General features: G+C 35.7%; 1 protein-coding gene across 8 annotated transcripts in view; it reads left to right on the plus strand.

Annotated features, from left to right (window-relative positions):
* The first annotated feature begins 5,039 nt into the window (after positions 1-5,039).
* The window catches only part of pdlim5a (PDZ and LIM domain 5a), a 61,004-nt gene continuing 42,187 nt past the window's right edge, over positions 5,040-23,856 (plus strand). For all 8 annotated transcript variants that reach the window (XR_013206906.1, XM_077241819.1, XM_077241820.1 and 5 more), the window contains exons 1-3: positions 5,040-5,170; positions 7,486-7,653; positions 17,472-17,623. Coding sequence is in view for 7 of the 8 variants with exons in the window: in XM_077241819.1 (XP_077097934.1) it covers positions 7,555-7,653; positions 17,472-17,623 (251 nt within the window). In the remaining variant the exon portion in view is untranslated. The remainder of the gene's footprint in view (positions 5,171-7,485; positions 7,654-17,471; positions 17,624-23,856) is intronic.

Consider the following 23,856-nt stretch of genomic DNA (forward strand, 5'->3'; position numbering starts at 1 on the left):
CCAAAAAGATAATTTATTATGACCAAAAAGTACATATGTATTTGTTTAGTAATCAGCTTTTATCTAAAGCAATATACAAATGGCAGTCAAAATAATATTTAGCTGTGTTCAACTTTATATATATATATATATATATATATATATATATATATATATATATATATATATATATATATATGCAAAAGTGTAAAATAAATGTTGTATTGTGTACCCTACTTTCTAGATATTGATATTTAATTATACTATTTATTTCATGCTTAATATGTTGGGGGAAAAATATATATTTTTTTAGCGTTTTAATATTACCTATTTATGGAAATTGTCAATAGCCTATTCTAGAAGACAGAGATCTTCGTGTTCATTATCTATCCAGCAGAGGACGCCCCAGTTTCTGTCATCATTCTCATCTGCTCATACGCACATTTCGACCTGTAAAAATGATTTACTGTATAACTTTAATACAAAACTGGTTAAGTTTAAGTAAACAGTGCAACTATTGTCTCACTCTCAAGTACCTTAATATCAGCGACATTAAACTGTGCTTCAGAGAGATTTAACCTTATTTAGATCACATTGATTTCTAAACAGTCCCTCATTTGTCTCTGTTGCTTTATGAGTGCATTAGCCAGAGCATAAAATAAACTCCAATCACTCAGACTGCTCTTTCTACATTTAGCTGTTAGGGAAATTAGAAGATAGTTTGAACCAGAGTACATTATTGATCCCCATTCTTTGTAGAGATGCTAATAATAGCTTATTTATGCACTGCCGTTGGTCTGTGTTTACACTACATCCTATTTAGCCACCATTAACATCAATGTGGATGCTTTTAGACTGTCTATATGGGGTTTTCAGGCTTCGTCTAACATATCCGACTGTCCAAACAGTCTCTAGTCTTTGCAAAAGCTGCCATACAGGGCCTGTATGTTTAGGTAGATGTCGGGCTGACTGTTATCTCTCTGGTTTGTTTGGTTCGGTGTCATCATGAATCATTACTTGAGTGATTCAATATGGCAGTCTCACTTTTTCTCACACCTATACATTCTCTATATCAATGCATTTTATTTATTCATGTAAGTTATATTTTTTCTTTTTTTCTTTATCAGTAGTCTACAATATATAAAAATGTAATTCAACTACACTTTGAATTGTTTTTGTTTTATTTTATTTTTACATTGTATTTTTCATATTGTATTTTTAATTTGTATACACTTTTGCCAGGACATTATATTTATAATTGGTATAAACCATAAAATGCATTTTTTTTGCATCATACAAATTAAATATTTGTTTAAAATGTAATTCAGCTGCACACACTGAATTGTTTTTATGTTTCATGATTTTTTTATTATTACAGATCTTGAACTTATTACAGCATGGACAATATATTGGCAACATAATAATATACAAAATGTAATAAGCCTTGCAATGCGTCCATAAAAAATGTGGTTTTAGGGGAGATGCAGGAAAGTCTGTCTTTGTAATGTTTTGCATTAATGTAATGTTTCGTATAGTTACTTCTCCAAGTGTGTGTATCTGCAGGTTGGAGTAATGGGCGTGACGAAATGTAGGGGGCGTGTCGCTAGAGTAATGACGTCACTCGCGGAGGGAACATGAACCTCTCAGCGTCTCCGCAACTGAACAGACGCCTCATATCACAGACACAGGTAAGTGCAGGTTCATCACATCACATCACACGAGAGAGGAGAACGTTTTAAACTGTCATAGGATCGCAGCTGTGTGAATAAAGTGTTTTAAATAGTTTTCAGTTAAATAGGCTACTTTTATCCGACCGGGGCATGTTGTCACAGCGGCACTTGCTGTTTACTGACACTGATTTGAGAAGAAAACGGTTGTTTGAAAAGTGAAAATAAGCTAATTTTAACTCAACATGTCTGCGTTTAAAATGTATAACATTTTATTGAAAGGCTTTTCACTCAAATGTAAACAGTAGGAAAATTCTGAAAAGTAACTTAAATGTGTAGAAACATTCTAAAATATAACATTGTTCAAAATAACTTACGGTATTAAGAACTCATAAACAACATGTCCCTATAAATGTGACAACTTGCCCCAAACCTATTATATGCGTCAAAACCATGTTTAATTTTAACCTTTTGTTTTAAATGTTCTTTTATGATCTGCCTTCTAGTAATATGCCAGTGGGGGTTTTGTGTGTTTACCCAACACCTATAGCAGAGCTATAGGATGGCAATGCTTTATGATGACAGCTTTAATTTTATTTGGCACCTATATCATATTCACTGAAGAAATGAATGAATGCATGCATTTCTTTTGTGTAAATTATGTTAGGTTTTCATCTTTGTTGATATAGCATGAATACAAGTTGCTCAATATTAGTAACCACCACAAATGGAGTGAATTGAGTAAACTGAATTCAACAGTGAAAGCGATTAACATTTGGTTGTGTCGAGGAGCCGTAATGTCTCATTGATGTCTCAGGGGGCCCCATATGGATGGGCTGGATGTCATATGTTATGCAAGCTGGGGGCCGTGTCTGTCTTCACCCCCTCTGGATGAGCACATTACACTTGCAGCTCATGAGAACAATTATTCAAAAAAATTCAGCAATTCAGTATATATAAAATGGAGATGCTTTGCAGATTATTTTCCGTACAGTGCTTGGTTTCATGCAGATATTTTCAAATAGATGTTGATGATGATGATGATCTTTTTGAATGGTTAAGTTAACCTAAAAATGTGCTTCATGTGGTTTTCATTTATTTTAGACTGAATACAATCTGACTACATAAAATCATACAACTGGTATAAATCATACATTAACAGTAAATGTGTTCATTTTTATTTGATTTATTTAGCTTTTTTTATCAGTACAATATATTAAAAATACAAACGATATCTTAACTTTTTGGATAAACTGTTTCTAGCTTCTTTGCGATGTCTGTGCCTGGACTTTTTTTTTTTTGAATGAAATTGCAGGCATGCATCGTGATCGCTGACTCTTTCACACATACACGCACAGCAAACAGATGCTCGAATGCACAGACACGGTTTCATTATTTATTTTTAGCATGTAGAACATTGATTGGTCCTTGTGAAGATCTGCTCACTGTTCCAGGAACTAATGCCTTTTGGGGGTTTAGTTATTAGTAATGTTTAATAAGTCAAGCATTACTGTTACAGTTGCTCATATTAAAAGAATTGAACAAACCTCAAACCCTGAGTATTAATCTGAAGTGTTTAATCTGTCGTACAGTGTTTGTGCTTCAAGAATTATGCCTTAAATAATGCTGTTACTTTCCTATGCAGTTAGACTTCCAGGTTTGGAAATGTTGTGTGAGTTTTCAGCAGGTATCAGACGACTGAATTAGTTGCTAGTCTGTTGCAATTGCATTGATTCAGTGCAGACAGATTGGGATTAAATTAGATTAGTGTTGAGTCACATATAGCCAGACAGTTTGTTTGTGTTCATGTTCATGTGCATGATATTTTTATTTAGAAATGTCTCACGCACACTTTAATGGTAAGTTAATGTAGTTAAATCACTTTGTAATGTTAATGAATCCTATAATCAAAAAACAGTGGCTAGATGAAACAACACAATGCAACAATCTGTTTTCCTTGTGTCTCCCAAATCACTGGATCTATAATGGCACGTTGGTGGAAAAAACAGTAACCCAGAGAGGCACTTAATCCGATAGCTATTATTTGCACACACACACACACACACACACACACACACACACACACACACACACACACACACACACACACACACACACACACACACACACACACACACACACACACACACACACACACACACACACTAAAGCAGCATGTATTGTTCTCGTTTTGGTCTCAGCTGTTCTCACTTAAGCTACTTACTGCAGTCACTCAGTGTGCATCCAAATGCTCTATTGTGTGTCTTTGCATGAATCATTTATCATATGTCACTATGTGATTTCCTTATGTATGGCTGCACTTCTGTCGCAATAGAGATGAGTGTGTGTGTGTGTGTGTGTGTGTGTGTGTGGTTCAGGTAAAACCTACGTTATGGGGACAAAATGTCGCCACAAAGATGGCAATATCTGAAATCCTTGGCATCGTGGGCACATTCTTTGGTGCCCATGAGGAAAACCGTTAATAAATCATACAAATGGCTGTCTCTTTGAAAATGTAAAAATATAGAACGTTTTCTGTGATGCATAGGATTAAGGTTAGTGTAATGGGATAGAATGCATAGTTTGTACACTATAAAAAAATCATTGTCAATGGAAAGTCCCCATAAAACATGGAATCCCAAAATGTGTGTGTGTGTGTGTAGTGGGTAGGGAACACATGGACTGTGATGAGCTTTTTAAATTGATATTAGACCTGGGTCAGATACTATCTATCTATCTATCTATCTATCTATCTATCTATCTATCTATCTATCTATCTATCTATCTATCTATCTATCTATCTATCTATCTATCTGTCTATCTGTCTGTCTGTCTGTCTGTCTGTCTGTCTGTCTGTCTATCTGTCTATCTGTCTGTCTGTCTGTCTGTCTGTCTGTCTGTCTATCTGTCTATCTGTCTGTCTGTCTGTCTGTCTGTCTACATGCATAGGTTAAACATTAACAATTCTATAACTGTCCATTATTTGTAATTGTTTAATGAGTGTGACATTTGTCAGATAACTGATGAAGAGTCATCTGAATAATGATGACAGAATGGATCACATGTGGATCTCATCTCCATTCCTGTGTTTACAGCAGTCTTACTCTTTTCCCATGGTGAATCATTGGACAATATGAGCAGTAGATAGAGATACTGGCAGGCTAAAGCGCTCCCTCTTAAAATGTGCAGAGTACAGGACGCCCATCTGACCCGTGGAACATTCCAGCGTCTGATCCTGATCGTCTAATCTCAGAACCTTTATTCTGGGTTCTAGCTGGCTTTATGACGGTTCCTTCTCAATGTTTGGCAGCACGTCTAGGGTCCATTCCCAAAATATCAGTGCGTAAGCCCTGCAACCCCATCCCAACCCCCAAAATACACACACCCCTTCTGATAGATGGGTATAAAATGACAATCTGCCATCTGGGTGGATCATTTTGTGTCGGACCTTTAGACCTTCATTATTGGCTGTGCTGCAGAGGAGTTTTCTTTTAGACAAGACTCAAAAGTGTTGCTTTCTGAAGGTAAATGTGTCTGGATTATTTATGCTGTGGTTGCCAGGTGTTCTGATTAACATATGTGGAATGTTTACTTCACTTTGCATGGTAACTTTTTTATTTACTTACTGATATTGTACTATTTGACAGTTTGAATTTGTCAATTCTTTCAAAAAATTTGGGGGTGGTATGTTTTTCTTTTAAAGAAATTAATAGTTGATCAAAACTGCCAGCAAAGACATTTATAATGTTACAACAGATTTGTATTTCAAATAAATGCAGTTCTTTTAAGCTTTCTATTCATCAAATTATCCTGGAAAAATTTAAATAAATACATATATACAGTAATACAGCTGAAAACTGGAGTAATGGCTGCTGGCAATTCAGCTTTAGGTCACAGGAATTAATTACATTTAAAAATATATTACAATAAAAAACAGTTTTTTAAAAATGTAATACTATTTCACAATATTGCTGTTTTTACTGTATTTTTGATCGAATAAATGCAGCCTTGGTGAGCATAAAAGACTTCTTTCAAAAACTTAGCCTATAGAAAAATCATATCGAAGTGGACAAGTAACTTATTAAAGATTTGGCAAGATATAATAAAAATAATATTTGGATAGACTTGGTATCAATATTGAGATGGACCGCTTACGATTCAACATTTGATCCAAATACTATATAGCAGCTATAAAGCTTGGACTAAACGAGCCGTCACAGCATACCGTACTTTTTAACATAAAGGAAAAGTGTTGGGTTTTGAGACACTCAAATGTGAATACTTGTTTTCTAATCAAGATTTTCGTAGTTACTTACAAATAAGACATACGATTATTAATATTACAAGGGACTATAATGACAAGGAAAACAATAGTATTCTTGCAATGTTTATTTCAATATATAAAGCGGGTGACATGACAATTACAAAATTATTATTAATATTACAAGGGACTATAATGACAAGGAAAACAATAGTATTCTTGCAATGTTTATTTCAATATATAAAGCGGGTGACATGACAATTACAAAATTATATAAAAGTCTACAAGACAGTAAGTTAGAAAATGGCCAATATATTAAAAATAAAAGTGAAATGGAAGGAAATGTTGAAATCCTAGAGGAAGATTGGAAAAGTATTCTTAAATCACAGCGGAAGACAACACATTCCTCAACCTGGAGATAATTCGGTTGGGAAAATATCACTCGATTTTTCCTCAGCCCTGAGCAGAAGACTTATCAAAGCAAAAGTGCAATCTGCTGGATCAGCCAATCATAGCCACATTTTCTGGGAATGCTCTGAAGTTCAGAAATATTGAATCTCTAAAATCCACAAGAGTTTAGAGTGTATATTCAAGGTACCCATCCAAGTTAGTTTTTTAACTCTACTGTATACTTTGGTCTCAAAAATCCTAAATTAGAAGACAAATCTGATAAATATTGTTGATAGCTTGCAAAAAAGCTATAACCAGAAAATGGTTACAACCTGAAATACTGGAAAGTAATGATTGGCTGGTAATAGTTTACAACATCTAGATGATGGAGAGAAGTTACCAAATGAATCTTCGGTTACAGTCTGAGAAATTTGTCAAGTTATGGGGAAAATGGATAGATTACATTCTCCCACTAAAACCAGACCTAGTATAAAAATGAGGATAATTAAGAGAAGTAGGGAAATCGTGAGAATTATTGAGAAGTAGGGTTACGAAAGAAATCAGGAATGAAAGAAGTAAATAAAAACAAAAAATACAGATAGAGTGCTTCTGGAGTCAAATATACCATCCTAAGGTTCCTTTTGTATATAGTTGACGAAAAAAAATGATATAAGAAACCAAAACTGATACAGTAGATGGATTTGGTACCCAACCTACCGGCTGAATAATAAATATACAACTACAGTATATTGTTTATTGAATTACAAAATAGGCTGCATTACTGTAATAGCTGACATTACTGTAATAAAAACCTAAAAAAAAGAAACTTACAGACCCCAGACTTTTTTAAATGACACTATGTTCTTAAAAAAATCTATGCCTTTAATACAGCTTTCTGCTACTAATCAACTTCATTAGTAGTGTTTCATAAGGCAAGCATCACTATGGCTTTTGCTCATAAGCCTCTAACCCATAATATTAATACTTTCCTTTAAGTAAAACAGGTTTTTGCTAGTAAGCAATCACCCTGAACACCTTAACAACTGCATAGCAATAGCAACCCTTGTGTTTTGCACAGACACGCCACATACTTCTATTTTAGAAAATGTAAAAAGTTATAAATCGTACACTTTTTCAACAATGTCCGACTGAACATTTTTGCCTCTCTCTCTCTCTCTGTCTTCCCAGGGCGTTCTGTGAGGATTTTCTAAGTGTGTGTTTGGCAGCCTCTGAGGGTGTGTTTTATATCCGACAGCTATGAGTGGTAAATACAGTGTGGCGTTACAGGGTCCGGCCCCCTGGGGCTTCAGACTGCAGGGGGGGAAAGACTTCAACATGCCTCTCTCCATTTCACGGGTGAGTACGAACACACACATTCATTCAAACATGATACACCCCTTCTGACCCCCGACACCATCTGCACCCCTTTAATGATCTCTCACACCCCTCGCTCTTCTCTTTTTGTCTATTTTCTCTGTTGATTTTGAACTCACCGTTATGTATAAGGGAGAGTGTGGTAAGCTGTGTTTTGAAACGGTGCCCAATGTTTATCATGTGACCATATGTTTAGAAAAGGCCTGTGATTGAGAGATGCATATGATACATATGGTGTTAAAATATACACTACTGCTGTAAAATCTACACTAAGTTTGGTAAGAGTTTTTTAATGTTTTTCAAAGAAGTCTCTTACACTCTCTTACACTTACACAAAGGATGCATTTAATTAAGAAAATAAATTTAAATTTAAAATAACTGTTTTAACACATTTTAGTTTATTGTTTTAATCATTTAATTATAATTTATACATTTTGATACATTTATTTATTAAATGTAATTTATTCCTGTGATCAAAGCTGAATTTTCAGCATCATTACTTCAGTCTTCAGTGTCACATGATCCTTCAGAAATCGCTCTAATATGATGATTTACTGCTCAAGAAACATTATCAATGTTCAAAACGTGGAAACTGTGATACATTATAATTTTCTTTAATACAGCATTCTTTAATGAATATCTTAAGTTCAAAAGCATTTTTGTTTTGTTATACTATACATATCGTCACTGTCACTTTTAAACAATTGAATGCATCCTTGCTGAATAAAAGTGTTAAAAAAAGTGTTATATAAATTGAAATAAATAATTGAAATATGATTAGTGCATTCGTTGTTTTTTTAAAAATCATTACAGCTTGAATTTAGTAGAAAGTTGCTTTGTATAAAAGCATCTGCCAAATGCAAATATAAATGTTTCTGTTTGTGATGAAGCATACTTCTAATGTGGACCACTTCTTTTTGAGAAGTCATATTTCAGTGCCTCTATATTTATAGGCGCTTTCTTCTAATGTCACTTGATAGCAGTTAAAATGTTTATTTTAAAATATATAATACACACTCTTAGTTTTACCCTCATCTCATTTCCTCTTGACTACAGGACAAACTTATTTATCCGTTAATTGATCTCTGTAACCTTTCCTTTCCACCTGTTCATACTTTTTATTTCCTAATGAGTCTTCCACACTCCCTCTATCGAAAGTATCTTTCTCTCTCTCTCTTTTACACACACACACACACACACACACACACACACACACACACACACACACACACACACACACACACACACACACACACACACACACACACACACACACACACACACACACACACACACAGATCCACTTATGTCACACACACACACACACACACACACACACACACACACACACAGATCCACTTATGTCACACACACACACACACACACACACAGATCCACTTATGTCACACACACCCGTTTGAACTGCCAATGTATGACATCTATTCCCACAATGCCATCTGGCAGAGGAGTGATGTAAATGACCTTCTGATTGATTTTCCTTGCCTCTCTCTATTTCTTTCCCTCCCCGTCTCCAATCTCTTCCTTCTTTCCCTTTGCCTTCCCCTGTTCGCCTCGCTGTCTCTAAACATTTTTCATTCTTATGTGTTGCTTATAAGCTCATAGCTATGTAATGTGATTTTGGACTATTGGGCAATTTCATATACATTTTTTCTGCTAATGATTGCGACAGTCAGACAGTGATTCGTCACTTCATAGTTCGTGATGTTGTGGTTCGTCTCGCTGCTGGTTGGTTTGGTTTGTGGCTTAGAGCGCTTAATACAGGAAGCCAGTGAAAATATTTGATCAATTGTGCGAGAGCTCTCTCAGATCCCACTACAGACGTTACTCACACTCAATAAAATATGTTATTTCAACTTCAGATCCTCAGTAAAAGCTGGAAGCGCTGCCGTCAGCTATAGCCAGGGTTCAGTTCTGTGCCAGTGTGCCGGACACATCATTAATGTGGGATTTACAGTCCTCTCATCTCTATTCAGCATCGCTGGGGGAGTAAGAGTTCATGAAGCTTCATGCTAACTGCAGTGTGACAGTAGCTCATCTGTTTACAGGCTTTCTAACAACTAGCAATGTTTTTCCAGCAGCCAGTGTGATTAGGTGTATATTAGAAAAAAATCCATACAAATTTAACACATTGTTGTACTGTTAATATGAAGGAATTTTCACAGGTGTTTTACCCTTATATTTTAATCACTTTTTTATTTTACATTATAAAGTCAATAGAAAAATGATCATGCTCTTGGAATGTCTCTTTCTTAAATAAAGTTCAGAAGTTTCATTTAGCTATAAAAAAAATGTTTAATTGATTTATTTGGATCAATAGTGTCCCTGAAATCAAATCAATCAAAATCCCTGAAATCTCTCTGCGGCATTTTGTGTCTTGTATTTAAAAAAAAAAATTATTTACTTATTATTTTTACTTTATAATTTTTTTTAATAAAATATCTAACTCTTATAAAAAAAATCTTGGATTAATTCTAAGGGCTTGCTTCAGTGCAAACCTTTTTTTGCTGTTAAAAAACTACTGTCAGGATTTACTAAAGACACGCAGTGAAAATTTAGCGCTGAAAGTTGTGGACAGGGTTATTTTTGCGGCTGCTCTTATTGCAAATGCTTTTGTAGGAGTTTCCCTTTTAGATGCAAAATTTATGGGAGGAGAGTATTTAAATGAATCATTCGAGGTGACTTACTAAGGCCTTACGATAGTCAATTTATTGGTATTTGCACCATTATTTATTTACCACCCAAAAAAAAGCATGTCTTAAACCAGATGCTAATTGGTAAATTGCATTGGTCATTATGGAAATGATCCGGCTGCGTCTGTGTTCATTAATTTGTGTGTCGTCAGTAGATCACGCGCAGATCTTTCCACTCTCATCTGCGCTTTTATGGGATTGCGCTCTCACACTAATTAGCCCTGTTTAGTAAATCTGTACCTAAGTAAGTAATAATGTATAGTTAGCAGTCATTTTCAACAATGTGATCGGGTTCCCATATTATCCTGCTTAGAACGTGACTGCTTCCCAAATAAATAGATGGAGGGGAAGTATTGAGTTTAAAAAATTGTATCATGTGGTAATAAAGAAAGCAAGGCTGATAACAGATACAACCAGCACAGCTCAAATGTTACACAGTTTAGCAATAATTCTGCAATTATATTTGAGAAGATTGACCAATCAGAATGAAGTATTCTAATTTCTAGAGACCCACATTTCTGTCAGCAACTAGTGTAGTTCTTAAAACAGACCTGCTTCTTCAAGCTTTGCCTTCCAGATCTCATGACATCATCTCCAGAGGAGTGTATACTGTATGTGTGGGTGATAAACTTTTCGTCGATGATAAGATAAAATGAGAATGTTCCAGTTCATGCGATGATAAAATGAGCTGCTTTCTCAGAGGTTCTCTGCAGGCAGTCGAGTGATTCAGCCGTGAGAATAAAGCTGCAGCTTTTCTGGCGAGAACTTGTAGATTGCAGCTGCAGTATTTCTTCAAGTGTTTTTGCTCGTCTGCTGATTTCAGACAGGACGGGCGGTGTTACAGCTTTAGACTGTAAATAGACGTTTGGGGGGGAGTGTGTTGGGTTTGGATGCGGACAGGTCTGAGGTTGTGGGAGCGTGATTTTTGGTTGTGGGAAGTTTGGCAGCGAGATTGGGTTGGTTTGGACCTCGCCGAACCCCAGCCAGGTTTACACAGATTTAATACTCAGAGTTTTGGTTTATGGTGGGATTTAATACAGGGATCTGGTTTAAACAAGGCTTTATAAGACTGTGGTTTGGAGCTGCCGGTACTTTCTGGTTACTGTCAGTACACAGGATCACAGATGGGTGTGTGTTCTGTGTCAATGTCAGTTTCTCTCTTTTTCTTTCTTTCTGTACTTCTGTACCATCTGACACTAACATTGTGCCATGTGGACGTGGTACCACCAGTTTTCTGTACTGTGTTTGTCTTTCCTTCTCTTGAAGGAAATGTGATTGGTGTAATTCCCTTTTTTGATTCCTTATCTCTCTCTCACTGTTTGCTTCATTCTTTTTCTTTTTCCAGGTGGTATATAGCAATGTACAGTAGGTGTATTTTAGGTCTGTTCAAACAGTATAGTCACACTATCACTAGTCAAGTTCGTACAAACACAAAGAAGATGTATCTGTTGGATCCATTTAAATAGCCCTCATGGGAAAACATTAAAGTTTAATGAAGATGTCTTTACTTTCATTGAAACCTGATATGATGTCAGAAATCATTTCAATGAATTGTTGTTGAAAAGTACAAGCTGTACCGCTTTTCCTGATCAAGTTTCAGCAATAAATCTGCTTGAAAGCACCTGTAAGATTCCACATGTGAACGCGAGACGGCCAGGGAACAAACTCAACCATTCATTCAGACATTTATGCTATTTGATTACGCAGTGCTTTGGACTGCTTGATTCTGATAGGTCATTTTGTGACCAAAACGGTTGCTATGATTTTTAAATGCTTTCGTCTCTTCTGCTCACAAAGGCTGAATTTATTTAATCAAAAATACAGTAAAAAAAAAAAAAACAGTAATATGGTGAAATATTATAGTATATATATATAGTATATATAATATATACTGTACTAACTGTTTTCTAGTGTAATATATTTTCAAATGTACAGTAATTTATTTCTGTGATCAAAGCTGAATTTTCAGCATCATTACTCCAGTCTTCAGTGTCACATGATCCTTCAGAAATCATTATAATATGATGATTTACTGCTCAAGAAACATTTCTTATTATTATCAATGTTGAAAACAGTTGTGCTGCTTCATATTTTTGTGGAAACGGCAATAACAGCATTTATTTCAAATAGAAAGCATTTATTTAAAATAGACATTACACATGTCTTGACTCTCACTTTTGATCAATTTAATGTATCATTACTGAATAAAAATGGTGATTTTTGGGAAATAAAAAATATAATTATTATTTTTTTAGATATATTTTAACAAGAATTTAAGTTTCAAATTTGAATAAGTGATTTGGGGTTTATTTTGTTCTTTAAAAACATCACAGAAAAAGTGCCCTTAATTGAATCATTTCTGGCACTAAAAAAGTGCCAGAAACAAACACAACCATTCTTTATGACCCAGAACCGAACGAAATGCCTCTCCGTCTGACTTTTCAAACACATGACTTAATTATTTGCGTAGATCTGTTCAGTATATCGTGATGAAGCACATGGTATCTGTCTCTCGCACTTTATCTGAATATTACTGCGCACATTTTCTCTACAATGACGTTTCTTGACAGTTTTGGCCGGTCTCTATATACAGACTGCGTTCTGCTCAGAGTATTGATTGCGAGAGCACTCGCGCCGTACACCAGAGACACACACACACACACACACACACACACACACACACACACACACACACACACACACACACACACACACACACACACACACACACACACACACACACACACACACACACACACAAAAGCGTTTTATGAGTATTAACAGCTAGTTTATGTGTGTTTAGATTGAAGTTAATGAACGCACCCAGTTTAACTGCATGGGGCAGTGTGTCTCTGAGGGACGTTTATGAAATTGAATAGACCTTCTGTTCACTGTTCACCTAGCAGCCGTGCAACACCTTCAGAAACAGTAAAACCACTGATGCTGAAGTGGCGGACCATCTGGATGCGGTATGACGTCACAGTTACGCTGCGTAAAATCACCACATGTTATATTTCATGTTTATATGTGCAATTGTGTGATTGGGAAATTGAACAGATTCATAAAGAAAACATGAATGACACTATATGCGTTCTTCTATATTGATATCCTTTTGGGTGCTTAGCATCCTGATACTTGAATGCTTTCATTGTATTGAAGTTTTTAACTAAACATTTCCTTTGTGGTCCATGTGTATGAATGATTCCTATAAAGAATCATCCAATTTCTATGCCGTTACACACACACAGATCTGTGCCTTCTTCTTTACAATGAAAGTTTGGCATTAAGGGAAGATTGTCTCTTCAGCAAATGTGTTTGAATCCACAGCAGAAAACAGTTGGCTGTGGTGCAACACTGAAACCAGCAGCCCTCTATTTACTGGTATGACGACTTGACTTTCTAAACCACCGTCACACCACATGAGTAAACAAGTCGTGAAAATATTTAACACCAGATTTAGGCTGAGCTAAAAGATAAGACATGCACTGAAATGTGTTTTTGCTCACAGGCTTGTCTGAGTAACCTGTTGTTCCAAACCACTATGACTTACTTTTTTCCATTGAGAACATGCAATGGAAGCATACAGTGACCAAGGTCTGGAAATGGTCAAAAAGGGCCTTCATGCGACCTGTGCGAAATATTCCAAGTGTAATGTACAGCACTGTGTGAGTTTCAGTGGCTATTAGCTGAAAGAGAGAAAGATTATCTGACCGCTCATAAAACATTCACAGGCTTAAGAGATATAACCAGTTTAGATGGAAAGGATCTCAAGTTGACTAGCTGAGCACTTTACTGTATCTTCTTCACTCGTTAATAGACACGCTACTTACTTGAAAATAAATTCCAGCACAGCTACAACAACAATAATGAAATTAACCTTTACAATAGATAATGCTTCTGTTAGAGAGCTACATGTGTCCGTTTATCTGTTCAATAAAACACCGTACTCACCTGTTAAGTAATAAACACCATCTTCGTGTTGTTTTTACAACATTTCAAATCCCTCGGTTCTTGCCATCTCTTAAAAGCCAAGCCAATGTTGATTCTTGTTTTATTACGAGTTCTGTGGCGCTCTCTTTTTTCCAGCAGACTCTCCTCTGTTCGGCGTTTGTTTAAAACAGGAGATTGAATTTGGAGAGTTGGAGGTTGGAGATTTAGCGGCTCCGTGTAAAAACCTTTCTCACTCGTTCTGACAACTAACCTCTGACACTCTCACACCACACACACGTCAAAGTAGCCGGAGCAACTTTACTCTGTTTACGGATATGATGAGATTTTTGTTCAATTTCTCAAGAAGACTATCCCGACAGGTCTAAAATATTAACAATTATAACAGGCTTGCCATTGTGAATCAGGGTATGACAAAAACATGTTTTGGAAGAAGGATTGATGATGCATTGACTTTTTTTTCATTGAATTTTGTTCATTTTGAGCAAGTATTTTTTACATAGTTTTTAAATACATATAAATTAATACTTTTATTCAGCAAGGATTAAATTGATCAAAAATGACTGCAAATAATGTTTCACAGTATTACTGTTCTTTCTGTGTTTTTGATCAAATTAATGCATCCTTGGTGAGCGAGACTAAAATACAAACTTTTGAATGGTAATGTGTGTGATATGTTGACCCGGAGATCAGTCCTGTAAAGTCATTGTCGTTCATTTCAAGTCAATTTTTATTTTTTATTACAAATTCCTTTGAACAACAATTTCATTTGCAATCAATTATCATTGTTTTGATGACGCAGGCGCTCTTGTTCTTATTTTGACATTTTTTGATAACTTTTATTTCTGCAACTGTCCTGAAATTCTGCAAGTGAGTGGAAGTATGCATGAATTTTCATTCATTATTTTCTCTTTAAAACTGCAGTTTTCCTCTCTGCCCTACAGATGAGTCAGAACCATGAAAGGCCTGGAGAATAATGCAAAACCAACCTAAGCCCATTACTAAACATACATTTGTACACACATTCACACACACACACTCACTACATGTTCTTCATCCGACCTCATATTGCTACCATTTCCTTTCCTTTGAAATTTCTTCCTTACACTTCTTGATTTCAGATGTGTTTATTGTGTGTGTTGATGTGTGTCCGCTGTTGTCCTCGAAGGCACAGCATACATCTGTTCTTTAACTGATCTAAATCAAAGACTTACACACCACATGTTCTCAAGTGCATTAATGAGAAAACCCAAGAAGCTTTTTCAATCGCACACGATGGCTAAAACAACACTAAAAACATGTGTTTGTGTGTTAATTATTTGTTTCCACCTCCAAACTGGCTTTTGCTTTACTTATCCGAGATTGTGGTTTCGTGGAGAACGGCATCCATGTTGTCTTTAGTCATTTTTTGGGTGCTGTTGTGGTGTAATTGCTCTCAGATGCTCCTTGTGTTTTATTTCTGTTTACTCTCAGTGGAAACAGAAGTTATGACAGGAATCAAAGAACGCGGCGGGCTTTTGTGCTATTGCGGCCTCAAACCAGCGATGCTGCATACTTATAACACATGTTGTCGACCAGGTTCTTGTCTTTTCGCCACTAAATGTTTTTCTCGAGTGCATTTCAACGATGTGCACTAGAAAGAGCGCCGCTTTCATGCAGGATTGTGGCAAAACAATGATGGATAAATGTAGTCTCAAAGTGTCTCATATAAAAGGCAGCTGAGCACACATGAAAGCATATGTCTGCCATCTGCAGAGTTTCTGTTTATATAAGATTATCTTATAAAAGAGGTGGTCATGTGATAATTGAAGGCCACTTGAGTGGATTGAGATTGAAAGCGGACTGCGGTCTACAGTCGCACGAGTTTGCAACCCTGCTGTAATGTCACGCTTGACTTGCGCATCAGGCTGGGAGTTATCATTTTTTAAATTCTGTTTGAATTGGCCCGACCGCACCGGCCTCAGGTTCGCAGGGCGTCCGTTGTGATTTACGCATTCACCACTTGAACTGGATTTGTTGCACTAAAGATGAACTTTTGTCCCGCTTCAGAGCGGAGTTGTTTACTGTTGAAAGCTCAGCTGTCTTTGAAGTAAATCTCTTCATGACTTCTTTTACAGTCTGATACTCTCTTTTTGTTTCCTAAAGCTTTCGCAGTGAAACTTTACCCAAGTTCAAAAGTGCAGCTTATGTCTGTTTTAGTCATTTTCATTTGAATTCTGATTTGTACATACACTACCGTTCAAAGGTTTGCTGTAAGATTTTAAAATAATTTTATACTTCTATTCAGCAAGGATGCATTTAATGGATTAAAAGTGACAGTAAATACAATTATAATGTCTGTTTGATTAATTTCAGATGAATCAAAGAATCCTGAAAAAAATATCACGGTTTCCTCAGAAATATTATGAAGCACAACCGTTTCTAACATTGATATTAAGAAATGTTTCTTGAGCATCAAATCAGCATATTAGAATGATTTCTGAAGGATCATGTGACACTGAAGACTGGAGTAATGATGCTGAAAATTCAGCTTTGCATCACTGGAATACATTACATTTTAAAATGTATTCAAATAGAAAACTAGTATTTTAAATTGTAATAGTTTTTCACAAAAGTGCTGATAAAAATATTTCTAAAATCATGCCAACCCAAAACTATTGAACGATTGTGTATGTTGGCCGGAAGTTGTTTTACTTACTAAGTAAAAATTAGATTATAAGTCAAAGTAACATTCATTGAAATAGAAAGCAGTTATTTTAAATAAAATAAAGAATTTCACAATATTGCTATTTTACTTTTAATCAAATAAATGCAGCCTTGGTGAGCATAAGAGATTTCTTTCAAAAACATCCGAATTGTTTAAGAACAATTTTTATTTTGACCGGTAGTGCATTTAAAAGGGCAACTCCAAATCAGTCAATTTATTGAGTAATATGACTATGCATAATGCAGACGATTTCAATAAGATAGCAACAGAATTTGAAGGTGATGTGTGTAGTTTTACTAGCAGCACAGAAAAGCAGTCTGTTATGTCTGACTATGGCAGACATAACAACCATGTAGTCAGAAGTCTCCATCTGGCACTTGAAGGCTTCTCTATGTGTCACTGTTGTTTTGACCATTAGCTGTGTCTCTTTTCAGCTGACGGATGGAGGAAAGGCTGCTAAAGCGGGAGTCGCTGTGCGAGATCTGGTCCTGTCCATCGATGGCATCAGCACTGAAGGCATGAACCACCTTGAGGCTCAGAATAAGATTAAAGCCAGCACAGACAAACTCAACCTCTCTTTACAAAAGTAAGAATATGCATGCACTGCTTTGGTAATTGGCAAAATAAATAAATAAATAGTATGCTAAAAATGACATGCATTTTGAACACAAAGATATAGGAAATAGTAGTTGTTTTTCCCTCAAGGTGATAACTTAATTCCACCCACTGAATTTAAAATTAGATCATGTGACAACAATAGAGCATTCAAATTTTTGAAATCTTTATTATTTAATTATTTTTGATTAACTATTTTTTATTTATTATATATTTTATGTATTTATAATAAAATAAAATAACTATTATTATTATTAATATAATTATCATTTATTTATTTTCTCTCAAGATGATAACTGAATGCCACTCACTGAATTTAACATTCAACATGAGATCTTGTGACAATAGAGCATTCTACGGTTTGGAATGTTTATTTATGTTCATGGAATAACGCCTTCTGTTGCACTTTCTTTTTTTAATGACTTTTTTTTTTTAAACATGACAAAACCGACCAGAAATATGGTCCCTATAATATTCCTAGACATTTGATTTGCCTTGTGTTAGGAACAAAATAAAAATTGAAATGCCACTGAAAATCTTACCTTCACACAAATTTAAAGGGGTGGTAAAACACATTTTTTCGAAGGCTTGATTGTGTTTGTGGGGTGCACTGTAACATGTTTTCATGCTTCGTTTTTAAAAAAAAAATTCATTATTTTTCATATATTTTACCTTTATTCTACACTGCTCTGCCCCTCCTTTAAAACAGTCTGATGGTTTCCTGGTTCTATGAAGCCAGTCCCTCAAAACTACGCAATGGGCTCAGATTGGTTAGCTGGCCCAGTGTGTTGTGATTCGCTAACCGTCTAGTGCACGTTTTCCGGAAACGTCTTGCCCCGTACCTTAACCGGTAGTTTGTGCTTTGGTGTATTATTAACAATGGCGTCATTAAAACCAATCGGACCCAGAGAATGTTAGTGAAGATGATCGAGCAAAACCTGTTCAAGAACGGCTGTTAAACGACGTTTCAGAAAGGTTTGTTTTTTGTTGTTCTCTCATTAATTTTTAGATATGCTGTTATTTAATTGTACTAATTATTATAGTATTACAAAAAATAATCTTCATAAACAAGAATTTCATATAATCGTTCTAACAAATTATGCTACAGTCCTCAAAGGGATTTTTTTTTAGCAAAGACTGCAGATCTATAGTGATCGTTACTTTTGTATTTTTAGAACGATTGTTGTCACATATATGACGCCAGAACTATTAAAGGGTTAGTTCACCCAAAAATGAAAATTCTGTCAGTATTTACTCTCCCTCATGTTGTTCAACCCCGTAAGACCTTCATTCATCCTCGGAACACGAATTAAGATATTTTTGATGAAATCTGAGAGCGGGATCACTCCTCCATAGGCTTCTTCAGGGATTGAACTTGCCGGCCCCGAAAAGTCATTAAAGACATCGTTAAAATAGTCCAAGTGACTACAGTGGCTCAATCTTACGTTTATCAAGCGACGAGAATACTTTTTGTGTAACAAAAAAACATAAATAACGACTTTAATTCAACTATAAATATCCTTCTCTGTGGGCCTCTAGTCAGTTCACTAGTGTAATAGTGTAAGTTTCTGTTGTTGTACGTCACACGCATCACACACATGACCAGCGTCGGCCAATAGTGAGCCTACGTGTGACGTAGCTCTACGCAATTACACTAAGTTAACTCACTCGAGGCCCACAGAGAAGGAAATGAATAGTTGAAATAAAGTCGTTATTTTTGTTTGTTTTTGCGCACAAAAAGTATTCTCGTCGCTTGATAAACTTAAGATTGAGCCACTGTAGTCACTTGGACTATTTTAACGATGTCTTTAATAACTTTTCGGGCCTGCAAGTTTCAATCCCTTAGAAGCCTATGGAGGAGTGATCCAGCTCTCAGATTTAATCAAAAATATCTTAATTCGTGTTCCGAAGATGAATGAAGGTCTTACGGGGTTGAACAACATGAGGGTGAGTAAATACTGACAGAATTTTCATTTTTGGGTGAACTATCCCTTTAACCCAAAACGAACACTAAACATTTGCTTTACTACAGTAGCCAAATCAAACACAGAACCATGTTTTTTAGATAAACAAGCATGTAGATAAACATAAAAGCTCTAATCAAAGAATAATTTACACTAATTCCAAGTTCACTGTTGAGATTAAAAGAAAGTTTGTAACGTTAGGTGTTTGTCGGATAACGTTAAGTATGAATGAGCATTTAACAAACTGGTTTGCAGAGCCAAACAGCGTTGTCATTTGTTTACTTCCTTGCTACAACATACAATTAACAATACGAACTATTACAGGAAAACACATTGACGAAAAATAAATCATATTTACAGGTTGTGGCCCGTAAACAACAGCTTCTGTTCTTAAAGTTGGATCTGCTCCATCTTTCAGGACAAGCCGATGTGCGAATCCTGCATTGAACTTGCGAAGATTGTGGAAGCTTTCCTCTGTAAAATGCACAGCACATAGAGCGAGATTTGGGTAATAATTATGAGGGACAGAGTTAAAAATAAATTTTAACCATTGATCCCTAACTCCCCCAACCCTAGGAAGGCTTAACAAAGTGGACCTGCAATCCGTATGAAAATAACAGCGTTTCGACGCGGCAACAACAGCCTACTATACCACAACAACTCTTTTCTCCACAGCAATATAAAATGGCCTCGCCCCCCTTATTTAGTATTCTCGGAGGAGGGGTTTAGTGGGGTTAGTGATGTCAGCAACCCTGGAGGAATGTCGTGTAGTCCCAATACCGTCCGTTTGCTGTAGTCCTTAGAAATTGATTTTTTTAAAAGCAAATATCTCCCTTTGCTTTGAACTTTGAGCATTGTAACTTTGCAGATGTTGTTTATGCTCAAACAGCAACATTACACACTAGCTAACGTAAGAAAAGTGAAATCGTGTTTTACCACCCCTTTAAAGAAAGCTCTGACAAAAGTAAAAAATAAAACCATCTATATATATATATATACAATGCTTTGGTTTTGTTTTACATTTATTCGTCATGACTTGATAAATAAGTGAAGGCTAAGACCTAATGAAAGATAAAACATTCAGACTTGCATCATAATAGTGTATTTGAGCCGTTTCGTGTTGAAAGCGTATGCTAACTAATCTCTCAGACCCAGTGTTGTCACGTTGCAGACTCGCAAACACTCATAATCTATCGTAAATGCAGAGAACTAGTGGAGCACAATTGTCCAAACTTTTGAATGGTACGGTATGAGTTTTGGGACCAGAATAAGTATGTGTTTTGCTTGTATGTGTGTGTGCCAGCTTCCTGTTTCCTTGTTTCATCCACTAATGGAAAATTTTGTCTCACTGTCAAGCCATGGGAAACACACACGCACATGCTGACACATAACAGCCAGACTCAGTGTGCCTGGTGGTGACAGAAAAATGCTCATGGATTGGTCTAGTAGAAGTGAAAACCGAGAGAAAGTGAGAGAGACTGGCAGTGATGGACAGATAAATGAGCTGTGTCAAACACTATGAATATGGGAGAAAATAAGATACTGGCTTAAATGTAAGATTTGAATTGCTTATAAAAGTTCCATCCATTTGGATTACACAGTTTTAACATAAACAAACCAATAAACTTAATGTGATGCATATTTGGCAGTCATAGATAAATTAACTGGGTAAAAAACAAATAAGATTTCCATAATAGCACTAATGAACTGAATGTGTTTTAAATGGAGCTGGGCGATATTTCCAAACAATCATATCTCGGTATTTTTTGGTTAAATGGCGATATACGATATATATCTCGGTACTTTCTACGTTTTTCTATTTGGATAAAGAAAGTCTGTATTTATTTAAAAAAAAATTATTTCACGTCCTGCTCAATGATATCCAAACAATGTTGATATTGAAGGATATGGAAACAAATATAGTGAATGTAATGTAGGCTATGCAATATATTATGTGCAAAGAGGTGCTTAAAATCACATTACATTCTAACATTGTAACATTACAATCTAATAACAAAAATAATGCTTTTGTTTTTAAAATGACTAAAGGCTAAACTAAAAATTAAAATGAAAACAAAAGCACAAACTAATTATATTAGCCTGCATTTGATTACCCGATTGTAATGGTCGCTTTCATATAAATATACTTGTAGGTTTAAAATTCCACATATGGCACATTTATTATCTCCAACAACAAATATTTTAGCAATATGTATATTTTAGTCAGAATTATTGCGCTACTATTGTATTGCAGAACGTGACAGAAGACTTTGCCATACATGGATCCAGCAGAGGAAATTCTGTTTCTACGTCAGGGTACCTGTACTATCGAGGTCTACACTGAAATGTTCTGTGCTCTCGCCAACCAGAACTGATCCTAGAACAATATAGACTATGGTTTGCTGTTAAGTGGGTCCTCCTTCACTGTCGGGGAGGTTGAGGAGGACATGTCCCCTAAACGTTTTTTGACGTTGGGACAGAGCTTAGCCCACCACAGTCACCAGCATGCCCAGGTCTGCCTCTTCAGTCCTCGAACAAGATGGCCGCCGTGCCTGAGTCCGCTCTAGATGATACAGCGCTGATCATCATGGCCACGGCTATTTTGTGTATGTGTGCAGCACACACCAATTCCATCCCGTGACCCCTCAGCCAAGATGGTCACCAATCTTTATCAAACAATATTCATAATATACATTGGCAGGTTTATTAGTTTACAGAAGAATGTTGAGTATGTTCAATGAGGCCACAGACTTGCAATGCACTTTACTTGCATTGAGTACGTTTCTGGAATTACCAAACCTCATTAATCAAGGGGGGGATAGAGTTTCCATCAAATGTCCATATCAGGTCGCTGCTATGAAGTTGTAGGCATAACGTCTCTTCAAACTGTTTCTCTGTCATGACAGTATAGTCGAGCTGAAAGAGAAAACTGACTGTAGAAGAAGACTGTCATAAGAAGCCTGAAATTTGAAGAAACACTTTTTTTGCATAAATTGCACTCTGAAACATTCGAGAGTAAAGTCATGCACAAAATCTAGCTTACATAGATTGAAGTGTTTGCATTGGTCTAATACAAAGAGTCCAGCCATTCAACACCAGTTGTGTATTCTGACTGTATATTCTTTTTTGAAGCATCATACATTGCAAATATTAAAATTGTTTGCTTATCAGTGTGTTTTGCATGAAATAGATTAATATATTTCCAGTTTCCTGCACAGCGGTGATGCACTTTAGTCTGGGTTACCAGGTTATGTTGCGGTTTATGGTTTAGTTTTACCTCTTATTATTCATAATTACAGCAGACTGCAGGTAATGAGGGATTTTACTCATTAAATTGCTTTTGTGTAAATCGGAAACAGCAGAGAATTAAACATTTTTTAGCAAGACACTCAAAAAACAGACATTTGTACGGTTTTGTGCGTTCACGTGTGTGTGTCTGTGGGCCTTGTTTTTAGTGCTAATGGAGGACGCTTGTGTTTTATTGGAGAGTTGTGTGGAGATACCAAACTCGGCTTTAGCTGCAGTTATTGGGTAGAGATTTTGAGTTTTACTGGCTTTCTGTTGAGTCTCATATATGACAGTAGATTGCACAGAGTGAACGAGAGACTCCATGTTAATTAAAAGCACATGCAGTGAATTATTTTATTGATTTCTTTTGGTTTGTGTTCGCTGTGAGAGGGCCAGTGCCACTGCCTTTACTTTACTTCATCTCACCATCAGATCAACTCACACAGAGGCTCATATCATGTCCATTTAGAAGTTTAATTTCTTAAGGTTATAATTTTTTTAATTAATTATTTAATTCAACGCATTAATATTTATCTATTTACCATAAAGTCCATTTATTTATTTTATTCTCTCCTGAAGACCATTGTTAAATTCCTAAGGTTATTTATTTATTTGCTTGTTTGTTTGTTTATTTTTCCCTTTAGTCCATTTACAATTTTAATTTCTTAAGATTTCTTACTCCAAAATAGTTGTGGTCTTATATGTTTTATATGACAGTTTCCACCTTCTTTCTGACCCATAGAATTAAACATCTCAATTGTTTAAACTGAATTTGCAGCTTAATATAAAGGAGAAAGTTTTTTTTTTCCCCATTACAAATATTTCATATAAGCTAAAAATGTTATCTTGTTTTAAGGATGCTTTCACTTATTATTCTATTGTGTATAAAAATGAAACATTTAGCAAAACATGCATATGAGCTCAGGTGTAATGTGTCCACTCATTACAGGAG

This window comes from Siphateles boraxobius, unplaced genomic scaffold (assembly GCF_051911475.1).
Source record: "Siphateles boraxobius isolate OS27281-9 unplaced genomic scaffold, OSU_SipBor_1 24, whole genome shotgun sequence".
Classification (NCBI taxonomy): Eukaryota; Metazoa; Chordata; class Actinopteri; order Cypriniformes; family Leuciscidae; genus Siphateles; species Siphateles boraxobius.